At 32.7% G+C, this 25,712-nt stretch overlaps 3 protein-coding genes across 3 annotated transcripts; 2 read left to right on the top strand and 1 right to left on the bottom strand.

The window, feature by feature from the left end:
• The first annotated feature begins 666 nt into the window (after positions 1 to 666).
• LOC106720635 lies at positions 667 to 15,779 on the top strand. Its single transcript, XM_045685191.1, has 16 exons — positions 667 to 839; positions 1,737 to 1,793; positions 2,579 to 2,672; positions 3,166 to 3,415; positions 3,963 to 4,104; positions 5,361 to 5,543; positions 6,147 to 6,345; positions 6,865 to 7,012; positions 7,704 to 7,868; positions 8,703 to 8,837; positions 9,334 to 9,509; positions 10,657 to 10,804; positions 11,562 to 11,725; positions 13,200 to 13,284; positions 14,414 to 14,593; positions 15,501 to 15,779. The coding sequence occupies exons 1-16, from the start codon at positions 667 to 669 to the stop codon at positions 15,659 to 15,661; spliced, it is 2,460 nt and encodes an 819-aa protein (XP_045541147.1). The 3' UTR covers positions 15,662 to 15,779.
• A 3,316-nt stretch (positions 15,780 to 19,095) lies between these two features.
• Positions 19,096 to 20,625, bottom strand: LOC106713432. Its single transcript, XM_014506240.2, has 2 exons — positions 20,178 to 20,625; positions 19,096 to 19,734 (listed from the first exon to the last, which is right to left on the bottom strand). The coding sequence occupies exons 1-2, from the start codon at positions 20,623 to 20,625 to the stop codon at positions 19,118 to 19,120; spliced, it is 1,065 nt and encodes a 354-aa protein (XP_014361726.2). The 3' UTR covers positions 19,096 to 19,117.
• Positions 20,626 to 20,982: 357 nt separating this feature from the next.
• Positions 20,983 to 22,950, top strand: LOC106713440. Its single transcript, XM_014506247.2, has 2 exons — positions 20,983 to 21,199; positions 21,758 to 22,950. The coding sequence occupies exons 1-2, from the start codon at positions 21,025 to 21,027 to the stop codon at positions 22,948 to 22,950; spliced, it is 1,368 nt and encodes a 455-aa protein (XP_014361733.2). The 5' UTR covers positions 20,983 to 21,024.
• Positions 22,951 to 25,712: the final 2,762 nt, after the last annotated feature.

Genomic DNA, 25,712 nt, shown 5'->3' with positions numbered 1-25,712 from the left:
TTTAATATAATTAGTGATTTGATTTCTAATGTTTTAGTATTTTTTAATTTGATTGTATGCATGTGAATTTTATTTTAATAAAGTGATTGATAAATTAATTGATTTTTTTTCATGTAATTCAAAAGACAAAGTACTGGCCACAAAACAGTTTTTTTTCATTACACATACGTAAATTTATGACAGATTAAAATTTAATTTTCAAAGGCTTACTGGAAGAAAGATTTTCATAAAATGCAATTCAATTAAATTATAAGAATTTCTTCGCAAGAGAAAATAAGTTGAAATTCTGACCAACGATTACGTCCGCGCGGAATTAAAAAAAAACTTAGTAGCCTATGTGTTCTTCCGGACTATGTTCTACATCTGTGACAAATATTAGCTTTCATTAAACCGTTTTGGAGTTACGTAATACCATCCATCCATCTAAACGTTCGCATTTATAATATTAGTAAGATTTAAAATAAAATAGTTCTTACAGGTAAGTAAGATGTTTATATTTTTAAGAGATATATTGGTTATAATTACTGCTGCCCATTTCTTTAAATTTTACTTTCTAGACACTAAAAATAAGCCATTTTCTTAGTAAGTTCCTTGTAATGAAGGTGTTAACTTTATACAATAAAGAGTTAATACCTTTAAAGTATTACAAATAAGGTCGACAATCCAATGCAGCTAAAAATTCCCGCGCTGCAGCGTGATGCGTCACGCGCTTGCGTGTCTTGTGGCGCGCCCGCGGACGCGTATTGCGCGAGATGTGCTGTCACGCCGTACTGTAGTGCCGCGTGCCAGCAGCGTGATTGGAGAGCGAGGCATCACGCCGTCTGCCACAATCTCGCAAGGTGAGTGACACGGTACATATAAACACGCAACTTTAAGTCAATAACGAAGTAACAGCCCAAGCCTAGGCTCCTGAGAGAGCTTTCGAGCCTAGTTACTCTTAAACGAGGTTTAAGCTAAGCGCCATCTGCACCCGGCCACCTCAAGTCCGGTGAAGCTGTAAATGCCTCTTCAAGTCAAACAGTGACTACTCAGTCACAACAAAAATGAAACACGGGCTAGTAGTCACGCTATGACACCACCTTGACCGCGGGACTGGAGATGTCACGTTGTCTGTCTTGACTATGAGTGAAGCTCACGACATGTAAGAACAGAGAAACTTTTCAAGCGGGCTCTGTCGCCTAATTTCAAGCAAATGTTGATTAGAGTATTCACACGAGCTATTGACAGTCAATTGCGCCGCGTTAGTGACAATTTCAAACATGTGAAGTTACTAGTTTTAGCCCGCGATATTGTCCGTGCAGAATTAAAAAAAAAATTGTAATGTCTAATCACATGTGGTACTCTAGACTATCTTCTATATCTGTGCTAAATGTCAATAATATGTGTTGAACGGTTGTGAAGTTATCGAGTAAAGTAAATCGAACGCATCCCACGGGAACTGGACACATTTCCGAGATCATAAGTAGCCTATTTGTTCTTCCAGACTATGTTCTACATCTATACCAAATTTCATCAAAATCTCTTGAACCGTTCTTCAAATACCTTCTTATAAACATCCATCCATCTAAACATTCGCATTTATAATATAAAACACGTGTAACGGTGGAGCAAGCGATTTATTCACTGTGTCTAGTAAGTTTAACCGGTTTGAAACGGACACATAGCTTTGTAAGCCAATTCAGTTTATCTATTGTAGAAACCAAAATATGCATAACATTCGTGAATATTGTTTAAAGGTTAGCTGAAGGAAATGCACCAAGTCCGATGCAAGCTTCACCCACCAATGTACCAACGTAAGTAAATACAGAAATCACTTATCATCCTGTAGTTTCCTAATACAGTATGTACTTTTTCATAAAGAGACGTCATATTTGAATTAATTCCCTAACACATCCTCTTTCATTCAATACTTTTTTCTGTCTTCCTCTACCTTATTTATGTCTACACGCATTATATCATCAGAAGCCTAAAGTATATAACAATTTGTCTATTTTTTTATACTGAAATAATAAAGTGTAAACACACACTTTGTGACGCAGGATCTCAGTAATGACGGCATATTTTTGAATAATTCTTTTTGTAATAAAAAGTTCTAGACTTATATGTTTTAGGCTAAATATTTTCAAGACATTCAATTTAGGGGTGGAGTAAATTGAAAAATAAATTTTATGCGAGAAAGGGACAAAATAGCAGTATAGATAACAAAGTTAATCTGTGTAACAAAAATTTATGAAATGAATGGAATTACTGTATTACTCCAAAAATACTGTTAGACATTTAGTTAAACACGTGTTTTAACACTGACCGCCGCTGATTTATATATGACGTCAACGTGGTTATATGTTTCACTATATATATGTATCACAACAATACTTTCTGTATAAGTACTTCATTATTTATTTATAAAGATCTCATTTCTCAAGTCTACGTATAATAATGTAACAATAACTATGATTTGTCAAAAATCTAGTCACAATATAAAATGGTTGACATATGTTTTAGTTGAAATGTATTTGAAACACTGCCTTAGTTTAGTCTTTAATATTCAACAAAGTTAAAACAATGAATGTATTTTTAGGCTGCACTCCACAGCACCGTTACGTCGACCTCATTCCCCTATGAAGAATGTTAGAAGGTTCCAGAATACTGAAGAAGATGATGGTTCACAAGCGGTATTTATCAAACATTAATTAACTCTGGGGGCGATAAAAACGATGTTTTTTTTTGTTTTCGTTAGGAGGGATCTTCATAAGATACCATGCGTTTTGGGGGGAAAGATAGGGTTATGTGAGACTGGTAAGAGTCCAGGTATCTCTACAGGAACGCATGAGGATTACACACGGTTTTTGCACGACCCAGGGGAGCTCCTTCTCTAGCTCTCACACAACTGCGGCAACTCAAGACCAACACTTTGGTGTCATCTTCCCAAGAATATAAAATGATCTCCGTCACATATTTGGTATATGACGGGATTCGAACCCTGGATCTATTATGCTCATCAATGCGATGTGATGCTCATCAATTTATTTTATAATTTCCAATAGAAGTATTGTTTTTTTCTAATGTCACTGCGGTGGAATTCTAGGTTAAGAACTCTAAAGAATTGTGTTCTTATATTTATTATTCCACGATTAAGTTTATTTTTAACTAATGTAATGATTTCAGAGAACACTTCCTTTAAATACGAATACCGATTACCAAAATGGTCAAAACAGTAATAAATCACAAGATAGAGCGGGCAATAGATATCAGAACAAAACTCAAGGATATAAGAACAAAATACCTCAAAACAATAACAATAAAACTCAAAACACAAAACCTCAAGATAAAATTGAGAACAATAGTGGTAATGTACCTCCATTACGAAGACCACAGATACGAAATGAAACCGAAGAAGAGGATTGGAGTAATACAAGTATTTGTTCATTTTTAATCCATATTTAGTTAATTAACTACTTGTCGACCGCGTCTCTGTCTGCCCAGAATTAAAAAAAACGTAATAAGTAGTCTATTTGTTCTTCCACATTATGTTCAACATGTGTGACAAATTTCATCAAGATATGTTGAGTTGTTCCGGAGATAACTTCAAACAAACATCCATCCATCTATCTAAACATTCGCATCTATATATATATAAAAGAAAGTGGTGTTAGTTACACTATTTATAACTCAAGATCGGTCGAACTGATTTAGCTGAAAATTGATGGGGAGGTAGCTTAGCACTAGGAGACGGACATAAGAACTTTTTTATCTCGTGGGCATTTTTTTTATTCCGCGCGAACAGAGTCGCGGGTAAAAGCTAGTAGAAAATAGAAATAAAAACGAACTGACAACGAATTTCTTAACTTCACCTTTTGTCACAAAACGTTACACGAAAGAAACGGAAGATATAATCTTATAAAGACGTTTGTTTTTGTATATGTTTTGATGGTGTAAACTCAAACAGATGTGTTTATTTACAGAAACTTCAACACCCAGTAGCATTGTTAAACTACCAATGAAATCAATAAAGAAGATACCAGAAAAATCAACAGATGACAAGAAAGTTATGAAACCATTGTCAGTTGAAGACGTTACACCGACAAAGAAGATTGTACCTACAACGTAAGCAAATAAATATCTAAAAAAATTAAGAAATATAACTTTTAAATAATTTTTGTACTATCAGGGAGTCTGGTGGTATTCCACTTTAAAAGCGATAGGCATACGCTGGAATCGTACTGTTATATTATAACGGAAACTGCTTTTCGATTAAAAAATAACAAAAACTTGAGAGGTGTGTTGGGACACCCGGATGGAACGAAGTTCCTTTCAATTAATTAGTGAAGGAACCAATGTTTATTCTATGAATAAAAAACTTAAGTCTTCACAAGAAGTACATTTTATTTCTATGAATTTTCGTTATATATTGTCACGTCGTTGCCATGGTGAAGTAGCGCTCATTCGTCGTTAACATACTTACTATAGCAAAAAGTATCGTGACAACTTTTCGTAAGAATTTTTTCCGTCTAGCCCCCTTTCACAACGCGCGATAAGGAACTTCGTTCCAAAAACACTTTATTAATATTACATGTAAAAGATAGGAAATTGAAATATTTTTACTGAAATTACACTGCTTAATACGAACTGAAGGATTTAGAAGAGGTGTTACACCTTTGGATTTGGAAATGAGACAATTGCCGCTTACAATTATTAATTATAAAGGCTTAAAATCGCTTACATAGAAATTGCGAGTCAGCGCTCCTCCTTACAGATCAGGATATAACAGTACGAACAACGCTCGAATGTCAGCGAGACATATTTCCCATATGTTTCTCTCGTTGTCTAAATGAACACATATTCGTTTTAACGTTTCGCAGCTTTTAAATGTGTCTTAAGAAAAAAAGGGTCTTAACAGACGGACATTAAAGTGATCCTATAAGGGTTCCGTTTTTCCCATTCGAGGTACGGAACCCTAAAAAGGTCTGTCAGTGGTATACGACTTTACTATATCGTCGTTTGCGCAACTCACTGTGATATTATTGGTTATTTTGTAAGAAGAGGCAAAGTTTGTCTCGTTGGAGGCATTTTTTCTGTTAGTGCAACACCGCGAAATGTCCTGACTGTACATTACATATAATAAAAATTTACTTGTTTGGTAGTTACGTAGAAGATTAAAGCAGAAGCAATTTTTTTTGTTTGTCGGATTGTCTGTAACTTTGTGTGTGTTAAAATCAAAAACTTTTTAACTAATTTGATGCTATTTTCATTCTTCATTCAACAATTTGATGTCTGTTTAATTCTTTGAATATAAAAAATGGACTAGACATATGCACTTTAATCTGACACGTAAACATATAGAGTTATGATTATTTTGACAGATACTTAGTGGAAACCATGTCTGTTGGTGACATAGTGATGGTGTCAATAGACAAGGTGGCATCGGAATGCAGAATCAATGGACCAGGATACATTGGTGTGTCATTGCATGAGAAATATGAAGCGGACTATATGAGTCTGTGTGATGAGTATGCAGCTGATTGTGAAAAAGAAGGGAAATTCACGTAAGTATATATATAAAAGAAAGTTGTGTTAGTTACACTATTTATAACTCAAAATTGGTAAAATTGGAAAATTGGTGTGCAGGTAGCTTAGAACCAGGAATAGGACATAGGATAATTTTTACCCCGTTTTCTATTTTTTATTCCGCGCGGACGGAGTCGCGGGTAAAAGCTAGTATATATATATTAATAAGTAGTCTATGTGTTCTTCCAGATTATGTTCTACATCTGTGACAAATTTCATCAAGATCTGTTGAGACGTTCCGGAGATAGCTTCATACAAACATCCAAGCATTCATATAATTTTAGTGTAAAAACATAACAAAAAAAAACTTATTAAGCCTATGTACTATTCCAGATTTTATGACAGATTTCATAGATTCGTTTTGTTTTTTTTTTTTCATCTGTATATATAAAAGAGTCGTGTTAGTTACACTATTTATAACTCAAGATAGGTCGAACTGATTTAGCTGAAAATTGATGGGGAGGTAGCTTAGAACTAGGAGACGGACATAGGAACTTTTTTATTTTGTGTGCATTTTTTTTATACCGCGCGGACGGAGTCGCGGGTAAAAGCTAGTTTATAATATTAGTATATCTTTTCAGTCCTAGTCCAGGCGATGTATTCTCCTATTATAATAAAGAAGATGGTGCCTGGTACAGAGCTAGATGTTTAAGTAATAATCTAGCTGCATTAATAGACAGCAGTGCTGTTGTTACTATGACGTCAGATTGCAGATCTTTACCTCTCAAATATGCTGATATACCGGAGTTTTCGTGTTTTATTAACGTTGAAGGAGTCCAAGTGAGTACATTTTTTTTTTATATTTTGTGATTTTTTTTTCATTTTTTCTTGTCAAAATCTCTAGTGGGTTAGTTCTAATGTTATTAAAGTTGAAGGGGTTGATTTGAGTGTTTTTTTTTTATATTTTTGTAATTTTTTTATGTTAAAACTTGCAGTGTGTTAGAGTTCTTGTGTTTTTAAAGTTGAAGTAGTTGATGTGAGTGTTTTTTTTACGTTTTGTGATTTTTTTTACTTTCAATTATGTCGATATACCACAGTTCTTGTATTATTGTTTTTAAAGGGGTCAATGATATTTTTTTTGACATTTTTTAATTTTTTACAAACAATTTCCATTGTATGCTAATATGTCAAAGTTATTTTATTATTAATGTTGATAAGGTCTAAGATAGTTGATTTTTTGAACATTTTTTGACATAATGACACTCTTTGGAAGAGTACAAATCAAATGACACCTTATTTGTCAATATCGCTTCAGTCGTTTATGTTACAAAAGGTAACAAAATCTTTATTTTATTTCAGCTTGGTGACAATGTGAAGTGTACACTCAAAGCCAAACTTAAAGACAGCTACATCGTTGTTGTTGAGAATGTGGTAAATGGCGCTAGTATCGGCGAAGGAGAATTGAAGAGATGGTGTCCCGAAATTGAATATCCCGTTGCTAGTGTCGGTGAGTTTGTAAACTAACGGTCTTTCGTATATTTATATTGTTACAGAATAGGACATATTGTTTTTTTTTCGTTGAAATTTTTTAATTTAAAAATATTTGTTGAAAGTAATTTTACGTAATTTTGGTATACAATTTAATCTCTATGACTATTAAATGACAGGATCTGTTGAGCATGCTTATTTTCACTTGTGTGCTCGTTTTATGTGTGAGGGAGTATGTTTCAATTTTATGTGTCAAAATGATACCATTTTCATCTTTATTTCATCCATCAACTTAAAGTGATTGAATTTATTTATTCCTAACAGTTGCATTTGACTTAAATAAAATCTAGTAATAAATCTAGTCTATATCACTCTAGGATAGTGTAGCTTCACAACAGTGAAAGAATTTTTCATATCACTTCAGTAGTTTTTTTAGCATATTAAACACAAGTTAGTTGTTTAGTCTGTCCCTGCTTTGCTGAACTGGGTCCCTTTTGCCACACTTTGTGCCTTTTATGTGTCTGTTTTTCTTTTTTTGATTTTACATATATATATATATATATATTTTTTGTTTGTGGCAATAAATGTTTTTTCTTTCTTCTTTCTTTCTTTCAAACAAATCTTTCTTATTTATAATATTACAACTTTTTTCTTTATTCTTAATTCTTAGCCTAGTCCTTTTGTTTATAGTCAAAACTTATAAATTCCAGGTCCAGTGATACCTGAGATCTTGCGACCGGACGTGTGCGACAAGTCGCGTGTACTTTTAGTCGAGGCGACGGATTTGAAGCGCGCTTTTATACGCAGCGCTGAATTGACCTCACAAAGAAGATACGACTCTGTTCTACAGGATGTTGTTTTATATGGACAAAGTGGTGAGTTATATCTTACTAATATTATAAACTAGCTTTTACCCGCGACTCCGTCCGCTCGGGATAAAAAAAATGCACACAAGATAAAAAAAGTTCCTATGTCCGTCTCCTAGTTCTAAGCTACCTCCCCATCAATTTTCAGCTAAATAAGTTCGACCGATCTTGAGTTATAAATAGTGTAACTAACACCACTTTCTTTTATATATATAGATAAAATTCTCGTGTCACAGTTTTCGTTCCTGTACTCCTCCGAAACGTCTTGACCAATTCTCATGAAATTTTGTGAGCATATTCAGTAGGTCTGAGAATCGGACAACATCTATTTTTCTTACCCCCCCCCCCCCATTTTTTAACTGCGCGCGGACGGAGTCGCTATCACCCGCGACTCCGTCTACGCGGAATTAAAAAAAAACGTAATAAGTAGTGTGTGTGTTCTTTCAGATTATGTTCTACATCTGTGACAAATTTCATCAAGATCGACTGATTTGACACTTAGATTTTTATTTAAACGTTGTTTTCTTGTCACTTACATTTTTGTGTGTCTTTCATTTTTGATCACCGGTGTGTTTTATGACACCTTTTCCTAGTCATTTTAATTAGAGATGTATGAAAAAGTAGACTAATACAAATTGTGTCGACTCTATAGGGCTAAGTATAAGACAAGATTTTTTATAAAAATTCCTAAAAATATCGGTGTTAGTATAAAAAAAAACATTTTTTTTTATATACCATCGATATTTTTTATGTCACTGACAATTTTTATAACTGCTCCTAAAATAAATATAGTGTTGGTTTACACTGAAACAATAATAAATAAAAAAAAACTATTTATTCCAGCAAAACCTTTAACGGAACCACCAAATAAAGGTCAACTTGTTATATCAAAGTATTCAGATGGACTTCATTATCGCGCCATTTGTAAAAGAACCAACGTCAAACAGAATAAATATCTACTGGAATATGTGGAATTTGGTAAGTTTATTTTTTATAGCTTTTACCCGCGACTTCGTCCGCGAGGAATTAAAAAAATAACTTAATAAGTCTATATGGTCTTCCAGACTATGTTCTACATCTGTGACAAATTTCATCTAGATCTGTTGAGACGTTCCGGAGATAACTTCATACATACATACATACAAACATTCGTATTTATGATATTATGAGAACGTATGGTTCAGTAGTTAAGCACTTGCAATCTGCAGGTCCTGGGTTCGAATCCCGACATGTACCAATGTGTTTTATATTTACATATGTACATTTATCTGACATTCTTAAGATGAAGGAAAACATCGTGATGTAAATATCTGAGAAGAAATTCAATGATATGTGTGAAGTCAACTCGCACTTGACTGTGGTTGACTATGACATAGTCATCTCTAACTTAGTATAGACTCTGAGACCCTCAGTGGAGACATATAGTGAGCTGATGATGAGCTGATTATTAAAACTATGTAATTAATATTTGCAGGTAATTTAGAAATATCAAAGTTACAAGATTTATATCCGTGTCCAGATGAGTATGATCTCTCATCTCAGCCGGCTGAAGCCAGTCAGGTGTCTCTGTTGACCGGTGACTTTAATATAACACAGCCCGCTGTCGAATATATTGATAAATTAAAGGATTCCTGCACTGAATTGATATTGGTATGTATATATATTAATAACTAGCTTTTACCCGCGACTCCGTCCGCGCGGAATAAAAAAATAGAAAACGGGGTAAAAATTATCCTATGTCCGTTTCCTGGTTCTAAGCTACCTGCCCACCTCTTTCCACCAGTCTTCAGCTTCAGCCCACCAATTTTCAGTCAAATCGATTCAGCCGTTCTTGAGTTATAAATAGTGTAACTAACACGACTTTCTTTTATATATATAGCTTGGTGTGTCTGTATTTAATATTGAGAGAGAAAAAATATATATTTTTAACGAAAATACAATTTTTCAAATTTTTGTCTTAACTTTATGTTTGCAAGTCTGCGTTTGTTCTGGATAAACTCCGGAACGTCTAGACCGATTTTCACGGGACTTTGACTGGAAGGTAGCTGATGCATAAGCGCATGTTATAGGCTATTTTTTTTTTTTTTATTCTTAGTTAAGTCGCGACCGCTAGTCTTTCTATAATGTTACAAAGGAGTTTAATCAACGATGGAGGGGATGCACAGAAAAGGGATATTTCGCTTTCCTTTACGGCCCCGCTTCCGTCAAATCCATTTTTTTTTCTATTCCTTTATAAGAAAATAATGGGAAGGGAAAGAGAACTAAAATTGTCTATTTTCTGTGTGGTCATGGTATAGCAGCGGGCAAAGTGACCTATTCGGACAACAGATGTTGCTAGCGTCTACCACTGATACCCTTCCCTTTCTTATATAAAAGATGGGAAGAGAAAGTGATTTTTAGATATATTAAAAAGGAATATCCTCTTTCTACATCCCTCCTCTGTCACATGACTATCAAATAACTTAATTCGTCTGATTTAATTTAAAATTTGAATTAAATGTTGTTAACCAATAATAATAAGTCTTGTACATTTTATCCATCCCTTTTCTTATAACTATGTCTCTTGTTAGGTTTCCTTGTATTAAAGGGACCAATGTCTTTCCTTACATTTTAGAATTACGTACAATTTTTATAATCGATACAAAAAACACCAAATCAAAGGGAAATTTTAACAATCAAAAAAACTATACCGGTGGTATTTTTTTAAAAAAAACTATACCGGTGGTATTTTTTTAAAAAAAAACTATACCGGTGGTATTTTTTAAAAAAAACTATACCGGTGGTATTTTTTTTGCAGACTATACCAAATGGTGCGAAGACAGCGCCAAGCGGCTCAGAAGTGAAACTTATGATAGCTGACACAAAAGAATGTGTGAATACGAAATTGGAGGAATTATGTACACCAGAGTGGAAGAAAATGGAGAAGATAGGAGTTGATGTTGTCGGTGGGTATTTACTTTAACCCGACTAACTGAGTAGGGTAATTATTTGTGTGCAAAGTAACAAGCGGTTATTTGAATTCGAAATAAAATCGGAGTGACTTGCTTATAAATATCTCTATTTGCAAATGTCTTGCTTATTTTTAATTAAACAGGACGAGACATAGATAGAATATTTCTCCTTTGCCAAATCCATTTTTTTTATATATCAAAAGTTAGCAAACGGACATCTGAATTCGCCGAAATGGCGCAGCGACCGTTGCCCATAGACATCTGCAAATGCAGATGCGTTGTCTACTTTTAATTAACGGAGAAGATGACGCACAGAAAGAGGATATTTCTCCTTATAAGTACCCTCTTCCGCCAAACCCACTTCCTCTTCCAATCCTTTCCTATTAAGAAAAGGATGGGAAGGGGATGTGGATTTGATGGAAGAGGAGATGCTTAAATATTCTCTTTTTGTGCGTCTCCTCCTTCATCGATTGAAGGTAGGCAACGCATCTGCAATTGAGAATGTCTATGGGCAGCGATCACTTCGCCATTTCGGCGAATTAATATGGCCGCTTGCTCATTTGCCACCTTGTAATATAAAAAGAATCCATCCATACATCTAAACCCTTGAATAGTGTGATTTTCCAACAGTGACATAATTTTTTTTAATTTCATCAAGATCTGTTCAGCCATTCTGGAGATATCTTCTTATAAAGATCCATCTATCCATCCATACATCCAAATATTAATTAAGATAATGCTTTGTTTACAGAAACTCCTTGTATAATGTATACTGACTTAGAACAACTCGAATTGCCAGATGGAGGCTGTGAGATTGAAGTTTTAGACATCAGCTCGTTAGATGGCGCTACTATATCTGGATATATGAAGGGGGAGCCACTTGCCAAGAAGATTCTAGAAGAATTATCCGAAAAGGTTTACTAAAACTTTGATTTTTTTATTTTTGATATGAAACATCTATAGGATCACTTGTAAACCGAATCGTTGGCGTGGCGACGCTTGCCGTGGCGACGGGTCGCCACGCTATACTGAGGTATACATACATATATATATATATATATATATATATATATATATATGTATGTATATATCATCATCATCATCATCATCATCACTATCATTATCATTATTATTATTTATTTATTTAATTATAATATTTAATATTTTATACATATTACTTGTACACACACGATGTTTCACATCTGCCAGGCGTCCCATGACGGCTCACAAGTTTTTTTTTCTCTATAGCATTTTACTGGGAAGAAAAATTGCCTTTTGTTTACTAAAGATGTCAGCACAATCAAGAATTAATGTAATAATAAATCATCATCAGCTCTCAGAGTCTACACTAAGTTAGAGATGACTATGTCATAGTCAACCACAGCCAAGTGCGGGTTGACTTCACACATATCATTGAATTTCTTCTCAGATATTTACATCACGATGTTTTCCTTCATCTTAAGAATGTCAGATAAATGTACATATGTAAATCGAAAAACACATTGATACATGGCGGGATTCGAACCCAGGACCTGCAGATAGCAAGTCAAGTGCTTAACCTCTGAGCCACCGACACTTTTTTTTAGTAATAATTATACCACAGAAATACAAAAAAATACTTTATTTTATGTATAACTAGCTTTTACCCGCGACTCCGTCCGCGCGGAATAAAAAATAGAAAACGGGGTAAAAATTATCCTATGTCCGTTTCCTGGTTCTAAGCTACCTCCCCATCAATTTTCAGTCATATCGATTCAGCCGTTCTTGAGTTATAAATAGTGTAACTAACACGACTTTCTTTTATATATATATATAGATGTACTATGAATTCTATGGACCAGTGATTGTCAAACTTATTTCTTTCACCGCCCCCTTTGAAAATCAATTATATTTCAGAGCGCCCCTAATTTTTATTCAGCCCTAAAACTTTAAAACCACAATTTCATTACTTTAATTAATTTCAATGCCCCCCATTTTTTGGGCCTCTTATCGCCCCCTCCTGGGTTTCAAACGCCTCCAAGGGGGCGTTATCGCCCACTTTGGGAAACACTGCTATAGACTACTCATAGCAACGTCTTTCTTTAAATTTCACTCGAACTATACAAAAAAAAGTATTTTTTAAATCATGACGTATAAAAAATTTGACATGACAGAGCAAATTTCACTCGAATTATACAAAAAAAAATTTTTTTTAAATCTAGAATGACGTATAAAAAATTTGACATATTAAAGTTTTCAGTTTGTATGGATTTTGACGATTTTCTAATATAATTTATTGTTGAATATTATTTTTTTTTTAATTTTTAATTCGATGAATTCTGTGATTATTTCAACGGTAGAAATAAGTAGAAAGGTATTTTTTTTTTATATAATACGATTATTCTTTCAGATGGAGGCATATTGTAACAGTGACATAGGAAAAGAGCCATATCTTCCTAAATTGGAAGAACTATGTATAGCACAATGCCCTCCTTGTGAGTATAACTTGTTTATTTGGTTACTAGCTGTTGCCCGCGACTACGTCTGCGTGGGATTAAAAAAAACTTAAGTAATGTATGTATTCTTCCAGACTATGTTCTACATCTGTGACAAATTTCATCAAGATATGTTGAGACGTTCCGGAGATATCTTCTAACAAACATCCATCCATCCATACATACACATCTATATATATAAAAGAAAGTGGTGTTAGTTACACTATTTATAACTCACTATAGGTCGAACTGATTTAGCTGAAAATTGATGGGGACTTTTTTATCTTGTGTGCATTTTTTTATTCAGACGAAGTCGCGGGTAAAAGCTAGTTTATAATATTATTAAGATATAGTATTAAGAAGTATATATGTAGTTGAATTCAATAGATATGAGAAATTATAACAATCTTATCTAAACAAATGTTATCTTTATAACTCTGTAAATAGACTTATTACAAATAGACATGTTTGTATCAAAACATTGAAAACTTTACAAAATCTATAGACAAAAAATGATATTGTCAGTTTGTCTAATTTGTTGATATCATTTTTCATTTCTTTTCAATCTTACTAATATTATAAATGCGAATGTATGTATGGATGTTTGTTAAAAAGTTTCTCCGGAAGAAGATTGGACAATCTAGTCTGAAAGAAGAACAGTTAGTCTACTTATTAAGTTGTTTAAATTCCACACGGACGGAATTTCAGTAGACAGCTAGTATATATTTAATTGATTATTTACTTTTGTAACTTTTAAAATATTTCAATCATCATCAGCTCACTATATGTCCCCACTGAGGGGCTCGGAGCCTACACTAAGTTAGAGATGACTATGTCATAGTCAACCACGCTGGCCCAGTGCGGGTTGACTTCACACATATCATTGAATTTCTTCTCTGATATGTGCAGGTTGCATCACGATGTTTTCCTTCACCGTTAGAACGTCGGATAAATGTACATATGTAAATCGAAAATCACATTGGTACATGGCGGGATTCGAACCCAGGACCTGCAGATTGCAAGTCAAGTGCTTAACCTCTGAGCCACCGACGCTCTCACTTCGAAATACTTCAATATCGCGTTCTAATTCGATTCCAACGCCATCTAGTTACAACTATTGTCATTGCAGATCCTCAATGGTACCGCGCGGTGTTCTGCGAGCAGGTGTCAGGTGCTGGTGGTGTGAGCGCTCGTCTATGTTACATTGACTATGGTAATATGGAAGTTGTACCTGTTGTTGGTCTCAGGAAGATGTTGCCAGAATTCGTCGTTGGTATACCGGCGCTGGCATCGCATTTGGAGATTAGAGGTGAGTTTCATAGATGGCGTTGTTATTAAAAATGAGGGAAATGATAGGAAAAATGTAGCACAACAGTGAGATTTACTTTTAAATTAAATTTTTTTGAAATCTTAAGGTTGGTTTACACAGACTGGATAGCAGAGCAGATATTTATCTATATCTATATATATAAAAGAAAGTTGTGTTAGTTACACCATTTATAACTCAAGAACGGCTGAATCGATTTGACTGAAAATTGGTGGGCAGGTAGCTTAGAACCAGGAAACGGACATAGGACATATCATTTTTACCCCGTTTTCTATTTTTTATTCCGCGTGGACGGAGTCGCGGGTAAAAGCTAGTAATTTTATAGAGGAATAATTTTAATAATTAAATAATTTTAATAATTTGTTTGTTTGTTCGCATTGAACTCAGAAATTACTGAAGCGATTTGAAAAATTCTTTCACTGTTTAGAAGCTACACTATCCTAGAGTGATATAGACTATTTTTTTTATAGTGATTAAAAATGAACCTTATTCGATTGAAATTAAGTTTAATTTTAATTTTCAAATTTTTATGCTTGCTCTTGAAAGAGACTGAATTTACTATTTATTTATATATATATATATATATATAAATCCCTATATCTCTTGGTCACACCATCACGTGAACGGTGGACCGATTTCACTTTTTTTTATTAGTTGTTTTTGTTATCGTCAGGAGAAGGTTCTTATGACAGGAAAAATTTAGATGGATGGATAAATGTTTGAAGGTATCTCCAGAAAAGCTTTATGGATCTTAATGTAATTTGGTTTTATATCTAAAACATAGTCTGGAAGAACATATAGGCTACATATTAAGTTGTTTTTTAATTCCGCACAGACAAAGTCGCGGGCGATAGTTAGTGTGTTAATAAATTTATTTCTTTCATTTCAGATTTTCCAAAACAACCCTCACCGGAACAATTATCTAAAGCTATTCAACATATGGAGATTAATGAAGAGGGTAGAGGTCGTCTCAAGGTCACAAAATGTACAAAACTCGATAAGGGATTGTATATAATTGATGCACCCCAGTTAATAGCAGCTATGATGTAAAACTGTTAGTTGCCCAATGTTGGGCAAAGTTGAAGTTGCTCAAAGTTGGGCAAATATTTAATTGCACAAAGTTGGGCAACTAATAAGTTGCGCAAATTGTAAGTTGATCAATGTTGGGCAAATATTTAGTCGCTCAAAGTTGGGCAGATATTTAATTGCACAAAGTTGGGCAAATATTTAATTGCTCAATGTTGGGCAAATATTTAATTGCACAAATTTGGGCAACTCATAATTTGCGCAAATGTTTAGTTGCTCAATGTTGGGCAGATATTTAGTTGCTCAAATGTGGGCAACTAATAAGTTGCGCAAATATTTAGTTGCTCAATATTGGGCAGATATTTAATTGCACAAAGTTGGGCAAATATTTAGTTGCTCAATGTTGGGCAGATATTTAATTGCTCAAGTGTGGGCAAATAATAATTTGCTCAAAGTTGAAGTTGCCTAATTTTGAGCATAAATGCATATGATTCTGTTTTGATTTTTCCCACTGATAGAAGTTTGCCCAGTACTGGGCAATCACTAAACTATTATCTCAGAGTAAGGTTCGGTTGTATTTATCATTAAGTTTTGTCCATTTTTGGGCATCGATTTCTTTTTTGTATTTTCCATGTTTGACTTAGTTTTTTTATTGTTCCTTTTTGTCCACTAGTGGGCGATGTTTTTTTTTTCTAAAGACATTGGATTTCAAAATATGATGACTTAATTTACTTTGATAATTTGGACTTTACTTTTTTTATTTTGACTTGAATGGTCAATTTTTGTATTGACAATTCTTATATACGAAGATTTTTCAATCTTAATATTGTCATTTTGACTGTGAAATGACTTAATGTCACTAACGGATCCGTCAGTTTATAATTTACCTGTAACACTGTTTAAAAGCAGGTATGACTGTCTTTAATTAGTAAATCAAATAGTTTTAATTCAATTGACAAAGTTTAATAAACACGCGTTTAACCTAAAAGGGGTAGGCAGAGATTACGGACTTAAATTTGGCATACTTTTGACACACCTCAATAGCTTATTTTTTTTATAAATATCCGTTTAACGTAACTGTAATGTCCTTTTCTGGAGTATTTTACGGTTCATCGACACACCAAACAATTGTACACAACCGCTCTGCTCGACTGTCGGGTTACGACTGATATATGACGTAAGCGAATAACTGTAGTCAATACACTTTCCATACCATCTTTGAATTAAAACAGCAATTTAAATTGGATATTGTTGGTTATTAAGTACAATTGATACTTATTTAATTCTCAGGCAATTTTTTTATATTTTTTTTCAATTTTTCAACCCTATTTTTTTTGGGTTGAAAAAGATTTAAGTACTCATACTGTTTGAATGTACTTGCGACTTTATTTTGGTAATTTTAAAACCAAAAACACAAAGCAACGTAATTAAAAACTCGGCGATTTTAGTTGCTAAGCGATTTAGCGGAAAAAGCTCGCTTCTCCATTAGTTTCTGTCTATTTCTTTAGATCGTAGTCATGAAAGTTGCTACGATTTTCTAAATAGTACAGAAAATCTATAAAGTTGATATCGCGTCGAAGTATCAACGTTCTTTCTAATAAATTTCCCCATTCTGACTATCCTTGTCAGTGCGATGATAAGTCGTAATTATATTTTGTAAAATTCAATCGATTTAACTGAATTTCTCGATTGGAGTTTAAAAAAACTCTTTTCCATCTATTTCCAACGTTTATAAAATGTCTTTTAAAGACATTTTGTTGGTTTTTTGATATAAATTTCATTACTGGAGTTGAAATTTAAATTTTTATCTCCTATAAAAGTTATTGGTAACTTTAACCGCTTTCAAATGATCTTAGGTGGGGTTTAGAATAAAAAAAAACTTTTTTTTTTAAACACAGATTATCAATCTCTTTGAATTAGAAAACTTCACCTATGTTTGAGATTTTAGGCAACGCCTATTTTTTATTTAAAGTACTCGGATTTCTTAATGTTTTTTTTTCCCAAACATATATTACCTATTTAGGTATATATGTTATAAATTATTTACTCAATTCAGACTTACTAGACATTTGTTATTTGTCTGGTTTCTGACACCTTTTATGACTAGTAATTCATATGTAATGGGTCTTGGTTTTTGAAATAATTACCGTTATTTTCCATAATTAAGATATGTTAATTTTTAAACATATCTAATGTTTTCTTTCTTTATCGTACTTAACTTGTATGTTTGGATAGAAATAAATCCAAATATAACTTAATATAACTGCATCTGGATTATTGACTGGAAATAGGTTCTTAAGGAATAAGTACTCTTTCGTTTCCTTAATAACTCCGCAGTGAAATAAACAGTTTTTTTTTTTGTTTGACCTTTTTCTATCTTTCATTTAAAATTAAATATAGATTTATTAAGTAATTATAATTATTCTAAAAGTATAATAAAACATGTTATATTTTTTTTAGTTTAGTAATTAGAAAAGATTGTTTTTTTTTCTTAAGAATTTCAAGTTGACTGCATAACTAATAATAAATAACAGTTGGTTTCTCAGACCAAAATATCGTCAATATGTCATTATTAGACAGAACAGATTAAAAAGAAATTTAAATGGAGATTTTGGATGGATCTCAGAAACTTACTGTAAATTTACTTAGTGCTTTACGACTTGTAATAAAAAATCTTGTTGTAAAAAATGTTTGGACTAAAGGAATATCGGTTTGTGGAAATACTGGTCTGTTTTTTTTTTCTTCAAATTAATGACAATAATAGATATGTAACCTATAAGATGGATTCCAAATAATTTTAACTTCTAACCGAGTTTATTTTTAAATGCCTTCTTGTGTTTTAAATGACAACACTGAGGTAAATTAAACCAACAAAATAGAGACGAATTTCACTTTAATTTATAGGTTATATATCTATTAATGTAAATTTATGTTTAACTGTTCCATTAAAGTTTATGATCATTGAATTTGTTTTATTTCAATAAATTTGTTTTTTTGTTTAAATTGCGTAAAACTTTCAATTGAAAATGTCCAAAATTCAAATACTCCAATGACAAAGGACTTCGACATTGGCTGAAAATTACCGTTACCATGGCAACATTCATCTATGCTGCTGTTAGCTTGTAATTTTTGTCCATTTTCGCATATATTATTTTAATATACTCACCCCCTAAGTTTAATGGCGTGTATATATTTAGCCTAAAGCACGTAAGTATAGAGCTTTTTATTATAAGAATAATTATTCAAAAATATGCCGTAATTGCTGAGATCCTGCGGCACAAAGAAATGTGTGTATATTTTTTTATTATCTATATAATCGCCGAATAACCGATATAGAACAATGAAATTTTCTACTAAATTTGTCTTATCCTTGTAAAGAATAACACCGGTTGGAAAAGGAAAAAACATTTTTACAACTAGCACAGAAAAAAAACTTTAATTACTAAATAAATCACACTACACAATAAATTTGACGATATTTCATTTACGTCTTATTCTAATCCTGCCGGTGTATCTCTCATCTTTGAATCTCTCGTAAATAAGTTCAGGTGAAACGGGCCTCTTTAAATGTTGCAACGCTTTCAATAAATCTTTTTCCATAATATATTTCTCTTCTTCTGAATATTTTGAAAATGCTGTCAAAGTTGTATCAACCCAGGCCTCGTAATACGGTTGCGTTTGACTCGTCAAACAAGATGGCTCCCATTTGACAACTTCAGTTGGCGGGAATTCGTTAATAACACATTTGACAGGTGACGCGGAAAATCTCTTTCTTCGACGCTGACCTTTCGTAGTTGTTGGCGTTTTAGTTTTATTTTTAATTTTTAAATTCGATACATTTTTCACTTGATTATCTCTATTCTCAGTTTTTTTAGCCGATTTTAAACGTTGGTCTTTAAATGTGACTGTTTTCGGTGATAATGTTTTAGGGCTTGATTTAGATGTGTCTTTTATAATTGGTTTTATCACTTCTGATAATTCTTCATCAGGTATTTGCGTGACCGAATCATCGAGAGGTAAATAAGGTATAGTGATTACTTCCTTAATTTTAGGCTTCTTTTGATCACAATCCTTTGATATTTCTGTTCCCGTTCGATCTAAATAAAACAACAAATTTACTAACGTACGTGATGTACTTAACGAAAATTTTTCATCTTATTAAAAAAGACTAAATTTTGGCGGCATTAGTCGAGATGACATGTCAAACGAGCGGCGGGAACTCTGCGGTGTTTTGCGACGCCCATGAACATCCGCAACACCAAAATAACTACATAAGCGCGACACGCGCCTTTGGGAAAGAGTTTAAACGAACATCATTACAAGTAGCATTAGGTTCGTCGCAATTAGCTCATAAAATATATACTGGAGACATAGGACTCGAAGTTCAGAACCTACCCTAAGTCAGGCTATAGCCAAGTGCGAGTTGACTTCACACATTTCTTAGATATGTGTAGGTTGCATCTTGATGTATTCCTTCATCGTTAGAACATCGAATAAATACTTTTTGTTTGTATGAAAAGTAAATGGAAAATAAACTTACCATTTTTTACTAATGTTTTTTGAATCTGTGGCTCCTTTTCAAAGACTTTCTTGTCTTCCACCACCTTTTCTTTGTTTTCTATTTTTAAATTTAATAATTTTAATTTACTATCGTTATTAAATCCATCTTTGTTAGAAATAATTTTATTTGATCCGTTTATTTTTCTAAATGAATTATTCCTAAAAGATATAGTTTCTGTTTTAATCGTTTTGGCATCGGCTTCAGTAGCTCTGTTAACTTTTGAAGAGTCATATTTGAATTTTATATCGACTTTTGTATTTTTCGAATCACCTCTGTCGTGTAAAATTCTCGGTACTCGGAGATTTGTCGATTGGAATCTATTATTTCTGTTTAGCTTTGTTAAAACGATTTCTATGTCTTTAGGTTTATTTTTATCTTCAAACCTTTTCTCCGTATGTTCCTGTGTTTTTAAGTTTCTCTTATACATTTTTAATTTGAAATTTTCAAGTTTTTATCACTAGAATTTTTTTGAATCGATATTTTGAAATGACAATTGACAGTTTGGGTCATCAAGATTTCAAGTTCCAAGAAGGTTACATTGACAAACTTTTTTGTCATAATATTATTTAAAAAAATACGTAAGTACGTAATTACTGTTTACTAATTTACACAAGTAGACAAAATATAAAAAAGTTAATATAGTTTAATTTTATAACATTAACATTATAGAACTTAATTTAAAAAAAAGTTAATTTTGTTACCACAAACTTCAATCTTTTTCGTACCATCTGTCAAATTAAAAAAAATATAAAATGATATGCAAAAAATCGAAATAAACTTGAAAAAAATATACAATAAAGCCGATATGAAATAATTACAATACAAAATGGAATCCAAGAATAGAAGCGGTGCCGTAAAATCAAAACGATCCAAACGAAGATTCATAACGAAATCTGACAACTATATAAATTCAAACGAAACGAACAAAATCGTCGATAAGCACATCCTGAAGACACGTGGACCGTACGTTGTTCGAAATCCGGCAAAACTAAACACAGACGGTAATTATTCTTTCCAATTAAGTAATAATAAGATTTTTTTAATGGTACTTTGTCCCTGTCCTTGTCTCACTCACGTTCGTCTTTTTACACTGTTCCAAAGCTATTGGTAAACATACGTAGTCCTTTTATAGCTTCATAAACTCTCGTGTTATATTACTCTTACGATATCTAAAATAATTCGATGGACGCATTTCATGGACCAATATAATAGATAAGGGCCCACCGATCAGCTCAGCTTCAAATCCCTTCATTTGACTACCACCGTAAACCATAGCCTAGAACAAACTTTTTTAGTATCTATGGGGAAATCTTCAAGATATTCTGCATTTTAGGGGATTGACAGGGTTAAGATTCATTAAATGCCCAGAGTGGATATCCTCTAGTGCGACTGGAGAGTCCCGGAATCTCCATAGCGCAACACGCTTCTGCAACATCCAGGGAAAACTCGAATGCCTACGATAACTCATGACACCTTATTGCCGTCATAACACAAACCTAGACTTTTAAAATGGTTAAGAGAATAATCTAACAACGTTTATTTAATGTATTCTTTAATAGATAATCTCGACGATGGACCTAAACCGAAGAATCGTGGGGCCGTGAAAAAAGAAACAAATCATAGAAAATTCTCCTCGACAGTCATAACAACTTCTCTACTTGGCAAACGTAAATTTATAACACATGAAATTGTTAAAACTAATCGAAGAAACAGAAATAACATTAACAATAAAAGAGAACAAAACGATACAAAATCGATAATAAGCGATATGAAAAACAATTCCAGAAACTTCAAAACTAAAACAAAATCACAATCTTCTTATAAGAAAAAGAACAGAGAAGATGAAGTTATTTATGTACTTCCAAGTAGAAATAATAACTATCAAAGTGTTACAAATACGATATCTGGAATTAGCAAACAAGATAATCCAAGCAACCTTTGTCAAAAAGAAATACATCAAACTTGCAGTGGCATAGACAGAATCGCCGACGAAGTTTTAGAAGGTTGGATAAAAAGAAAAGAGAAAATGAAAAGTTCAGAACATGCTAATATAACAAAAGATAAACCAAACGAAGTGTACAATCTTTGTGTAGATTTTGTTGAGACAAACAGTGATCCAAAGATACAGGAAAAAGTTTCAACAAGCAAAATAGAGAAAACATACTTAAAGTCACAAAAATCCATACCAAGAAATACACCCGAAAACATCTACGATATAGATTTAACAGATCACGAAAATACACCAAATAAATTTTACGTAATTGAAGAAGATGAAAATAAACCAAAGCCTAGATTTAAAAAACCTAAAATCCTTGTCAAACATAACCTAAAAACCCAATCGTTAATAAATTCAAAACAATCCAAGTCTTTCAAAAAACATAACTACAAAGATATTAAAAGAAATAGTAAAAAAGAATTTATAAATTTAATTAAAAAAGAATTGCAATCATCTAATATATACGATGAGCCACATAATATGTTTGAAGCGTTAAAAACACTAGCAAGACGTACAAATAAGGACAATCATATATCTTTCGTTGACGGCATCGCTTCGAAAACAAAGCGGTATACAGAATGCGATTACGACAATCCAAAATTAATTAACTCATTAAAAAAATTCGTACCAAAGAGTAAAACATTAAGCTTTGCCAAAATACCGCGCACGGGAATTAAAAATAAAATTCCATCTTCACTTGAAGTGAAACATTTTCGTAAAGCACCTGTTAATAGACAACAAGTTATAACCATTTAATTAATTAAGAAACGGCTTAACTCACGTTTGATCGTCCGGTGACGGCACCGACTAGTTTCGGACCCATCGGGGGTCCATCTTCAGAAACTAGTCGGTGCCGTCACCGGACGATCAAACGTGAGTTAAGCCGTTTCTTAATTAATTAATTATGATGTCTCACGAAAGTTTAAACAATTTATAACCATTTAGATACAAAATCTAACCAATTTATTGATTTCACTCGCCATATTATAATGACAGTTGTCAGAGCATGTGTTTTGGACCGTAGAATTCAACTGCCTTACACGTATTAAAAAAAATACTGTCTAATTTTCAAAGATGTATTTATTCTATACAAGTTTTTCGACAGTGGCAACCCTCAGATAATTTTCTTAAAACTTTTAAATTGAAATAAAACAACAATTTGAAAGCTAATCTATTTTTATTCAATAAAACTACAGCCTTTTCTATCACAACGCAAAAAATAACATTAGATTAATAATAATAAAAACGTGGGTACTAAGAAAAAAGTTTTACCGCCACAGAATTTAATTGAGCACTAAGGGTGCCCATTCTTTGTTATAACAATTACTTAGAGTACAGTACTTTTTTTATTACTACCCACATTTACTACTTAATACAGATTTAATAAATAATTTGAATAATAATTTAACGTCTTACATTATTTTTTAATAAAACACTTCAATAAATAACCAACCAAATTGAAAAAATCTAAATAAAATTGCAACTATATTTTGTTTTGAACAAATTAATGGTTCACAAAAACCAATTGTTTAAACATTAATATAATAAAAAGCCTAAATTGCGCTATTACAGTCTAACCGAGAATATAAAAATCCTGAGGGCGCTTCAATCGCCATGTTATATCATCTAATGTGCGCAATAAAATTAGCTTCATAATTTTTCCGCAATGTGGTGTGGATTTTTATATTTCCGAGCAGGCAATTAATAATCTAAATTCAATTTTCTTTAACCAAATACAATATTTATCTTATTGTGTGTTATTATTCAATAACAAAATGTCATCCATTTGCAGAAAATATTTTTTTTTAATGCCATAAGGAGGTAAACAAGCAAGCGGCCACCTGAATACTCCAGAAAAGCAAAACAACCTATACATATAGATCCACAATTGTAGATGAATTGTGTACTTTCATTCTATGGAGGAGTGGACACACAGAAAGAGGATATTTTCCCTTCCTATGCGTCACCTCCTCTGTCATATCCAAAGGAAGGAGGGAGTAAAATTGTGTTTTATGCAATTATTTTAGAGGTGAAAATGTATTATACAAATGGAGTAAAAAAACAGCTTTATATAACTACTAGTTCCTATCAATTAAAGTAAAAACCAATCTTATTTCAGCGGATTATGGTTTAGTTTTCCTTAAATAAGATTTTTTTTTCTAATATTATAAATGCGAATGTTTAGATGGATGTTTGTTTGAAGATATCTCCGTAACGTCTCAACAGATCTTGATGAAATTTGTCACAGATGTAGAACATAATCTGGAAGAACACATAGATTATTTATTATGTATTTATTTTATTCCGCACGGACGGAGTCGCCGGCGACAGCTAGTATGTAATAAAGCTGTCCATGATTTTAAGGCTTTTAATACTTATATTTAAAGGCAGTGACAGTACTATACTAGGTTTTTAATTATATACTGAGCAGATTGTAAATTTTAGCTTTTTATATATTACAAACTTAATTTGTCAAAATCTTGGGCATATCCCTATTTCAAACAATACTTATACTTTCTTTGGTCTTCCTCTAACTTTGATTCCGATCTTATTCATAATTTACTGTTACTCTATCTAGTGAGATTATTAACTGATTAAATTTACAATGTATCAGAGAAATAAGAAAATAATGAGATTGAATGTTGCTGCAAAGGAAGAGGAAGACAAGAAATTAAAAATGATATGTGTAAGAAGGGAGTGAATTCAAATATGACGTCTGATAGAGATGTATGAAACAGTACATACTGTGTCAATGCTAAATAGAAACAAGGTTAATGATGATAAATGACATATTTCTTACCTTTAATTACAGTTTAATTCTTGGATCTTTAGCGTTTTCGTCTTTGGTATATCATTGTAGGGTAACATAGCCACCGACGCTGTTCTTTTGAAGCTATGAGTGAAATTCAACACAGCTATTTTTTTAGGCATTGCAACTATCACGGTATGTCCATCCTCACATTCGCAAACGTCTATCTGAATTATCGGACAGTATGTCAATACAGGACAATCCGATCTATCCATAAAATTAAATTGTCTCAATGGTTCTGCATCGTAAATATCAAATAAACCATCAGTGTATGGAGCGTAGTAAATACGTAGTACACCCCAGTTGGATCCAACGAAGACAACATCACCGTATACATGGACTTTGATTATATCTCTTAGTGGTCCGTTGGGTAGTTTTAAATTAAGGACATACATCCAATGGTTATATATTCTCCAGTCAAGTGTCTCCAAAAAGTTATATTCTGCTAATTGGTTTAATAAATGAGTTTCTGAAGTTATCGTGCATTCGTGGCTTATGTTACCTTCATTATAAGAAAGGATACTTCGTTGGAAAGTTAATATATGTAACTTATTACGACAAAAACTTAAAGACATTATCCCATCATCGGAATGACCTAATCGTTCATTTGACATGTTCTCCAACTGGCATACGTAAATATCATCTGTTAATGTTACGAAATATATCACGTCGTCGACAAGTAAAAAGCTTTTGACATTATCGAATGTTA

This window comes from Papilio machaon, chromosome 29 (genome assembly GCF_912999745.1).
Source record: "Papilio machaon chromosome 29, ilPapMach1.1, whole genome shotgun sequence".
NCBI classification, from domain to species: domain Eukaryota; kingdom Metazoa; phylum Arthropoda; class Insecta; order Lepidoptera; family Papilionidae; genus Papilio; species Papilio machaon.
Note: the sequence above shows the minus strand (reverse complement) of the source record. Positions and strands in the feature narration are given on the sequence as shown.

What these genes read in the sequence shown, in the direction of transcription:
- LOC106713440 (XM_014506247.2), top strand. Translation starts at nt 21,025, where the DNA reads ATGGAATCCAAGAATAGAAGCGGTGCCGTAAAATCAAAACGATCCAAA. An exon ending in GGCAAAACTAAACACAGACG is followed by an intron (nt 21,200 to 21,757) that starts GTAATTATTCTT and finishes ATTCTTTAATAG; the next exon opens with ATAATCTCGACGATGGACCT.
- LOC106713432 (XM_014506240.2), bottom strand. Translation starts at nt 20,625, where the DNA reads ATGTATAAGAGAAACTTAAAAACACAGGAACATACGGAGAAAAGGTTT. An exon ending in AAAAACATTAGTAAAAAATG is followed by an intron (nt 19,735 to 20,177) that starts GTAAGTTTATTT and finishes TGTTTTATTTAG; the next exon opens with ATCGAACGGGAACAGAAATA.
- LOC106720635 (XM_045685191.1), top strand. Translation starts at nt 667, where the DNA reads ATGCAGCTAAAAATTCCCGCGCTGCAGCGTGATGCGTCACGCGCTTGC. An exon ending in TTAACGTTGAAGGAGTCCAA is followed by an intron (nt 6,346 to 6,864) that starts GTGAGTACATTT and finishes ATTTTATTTCAG; the next exon opens with CTTGGTGACAATGTGAAGTG. An exon ending in CCTGCACTGAATTGATATTG is followed by an intron (nt 9,510 to 10,656) that starts GTATGTATATAT and finishes TTTTTTTTGCAG; the next exon opens with ACTATACCAAATGGTGCGAA.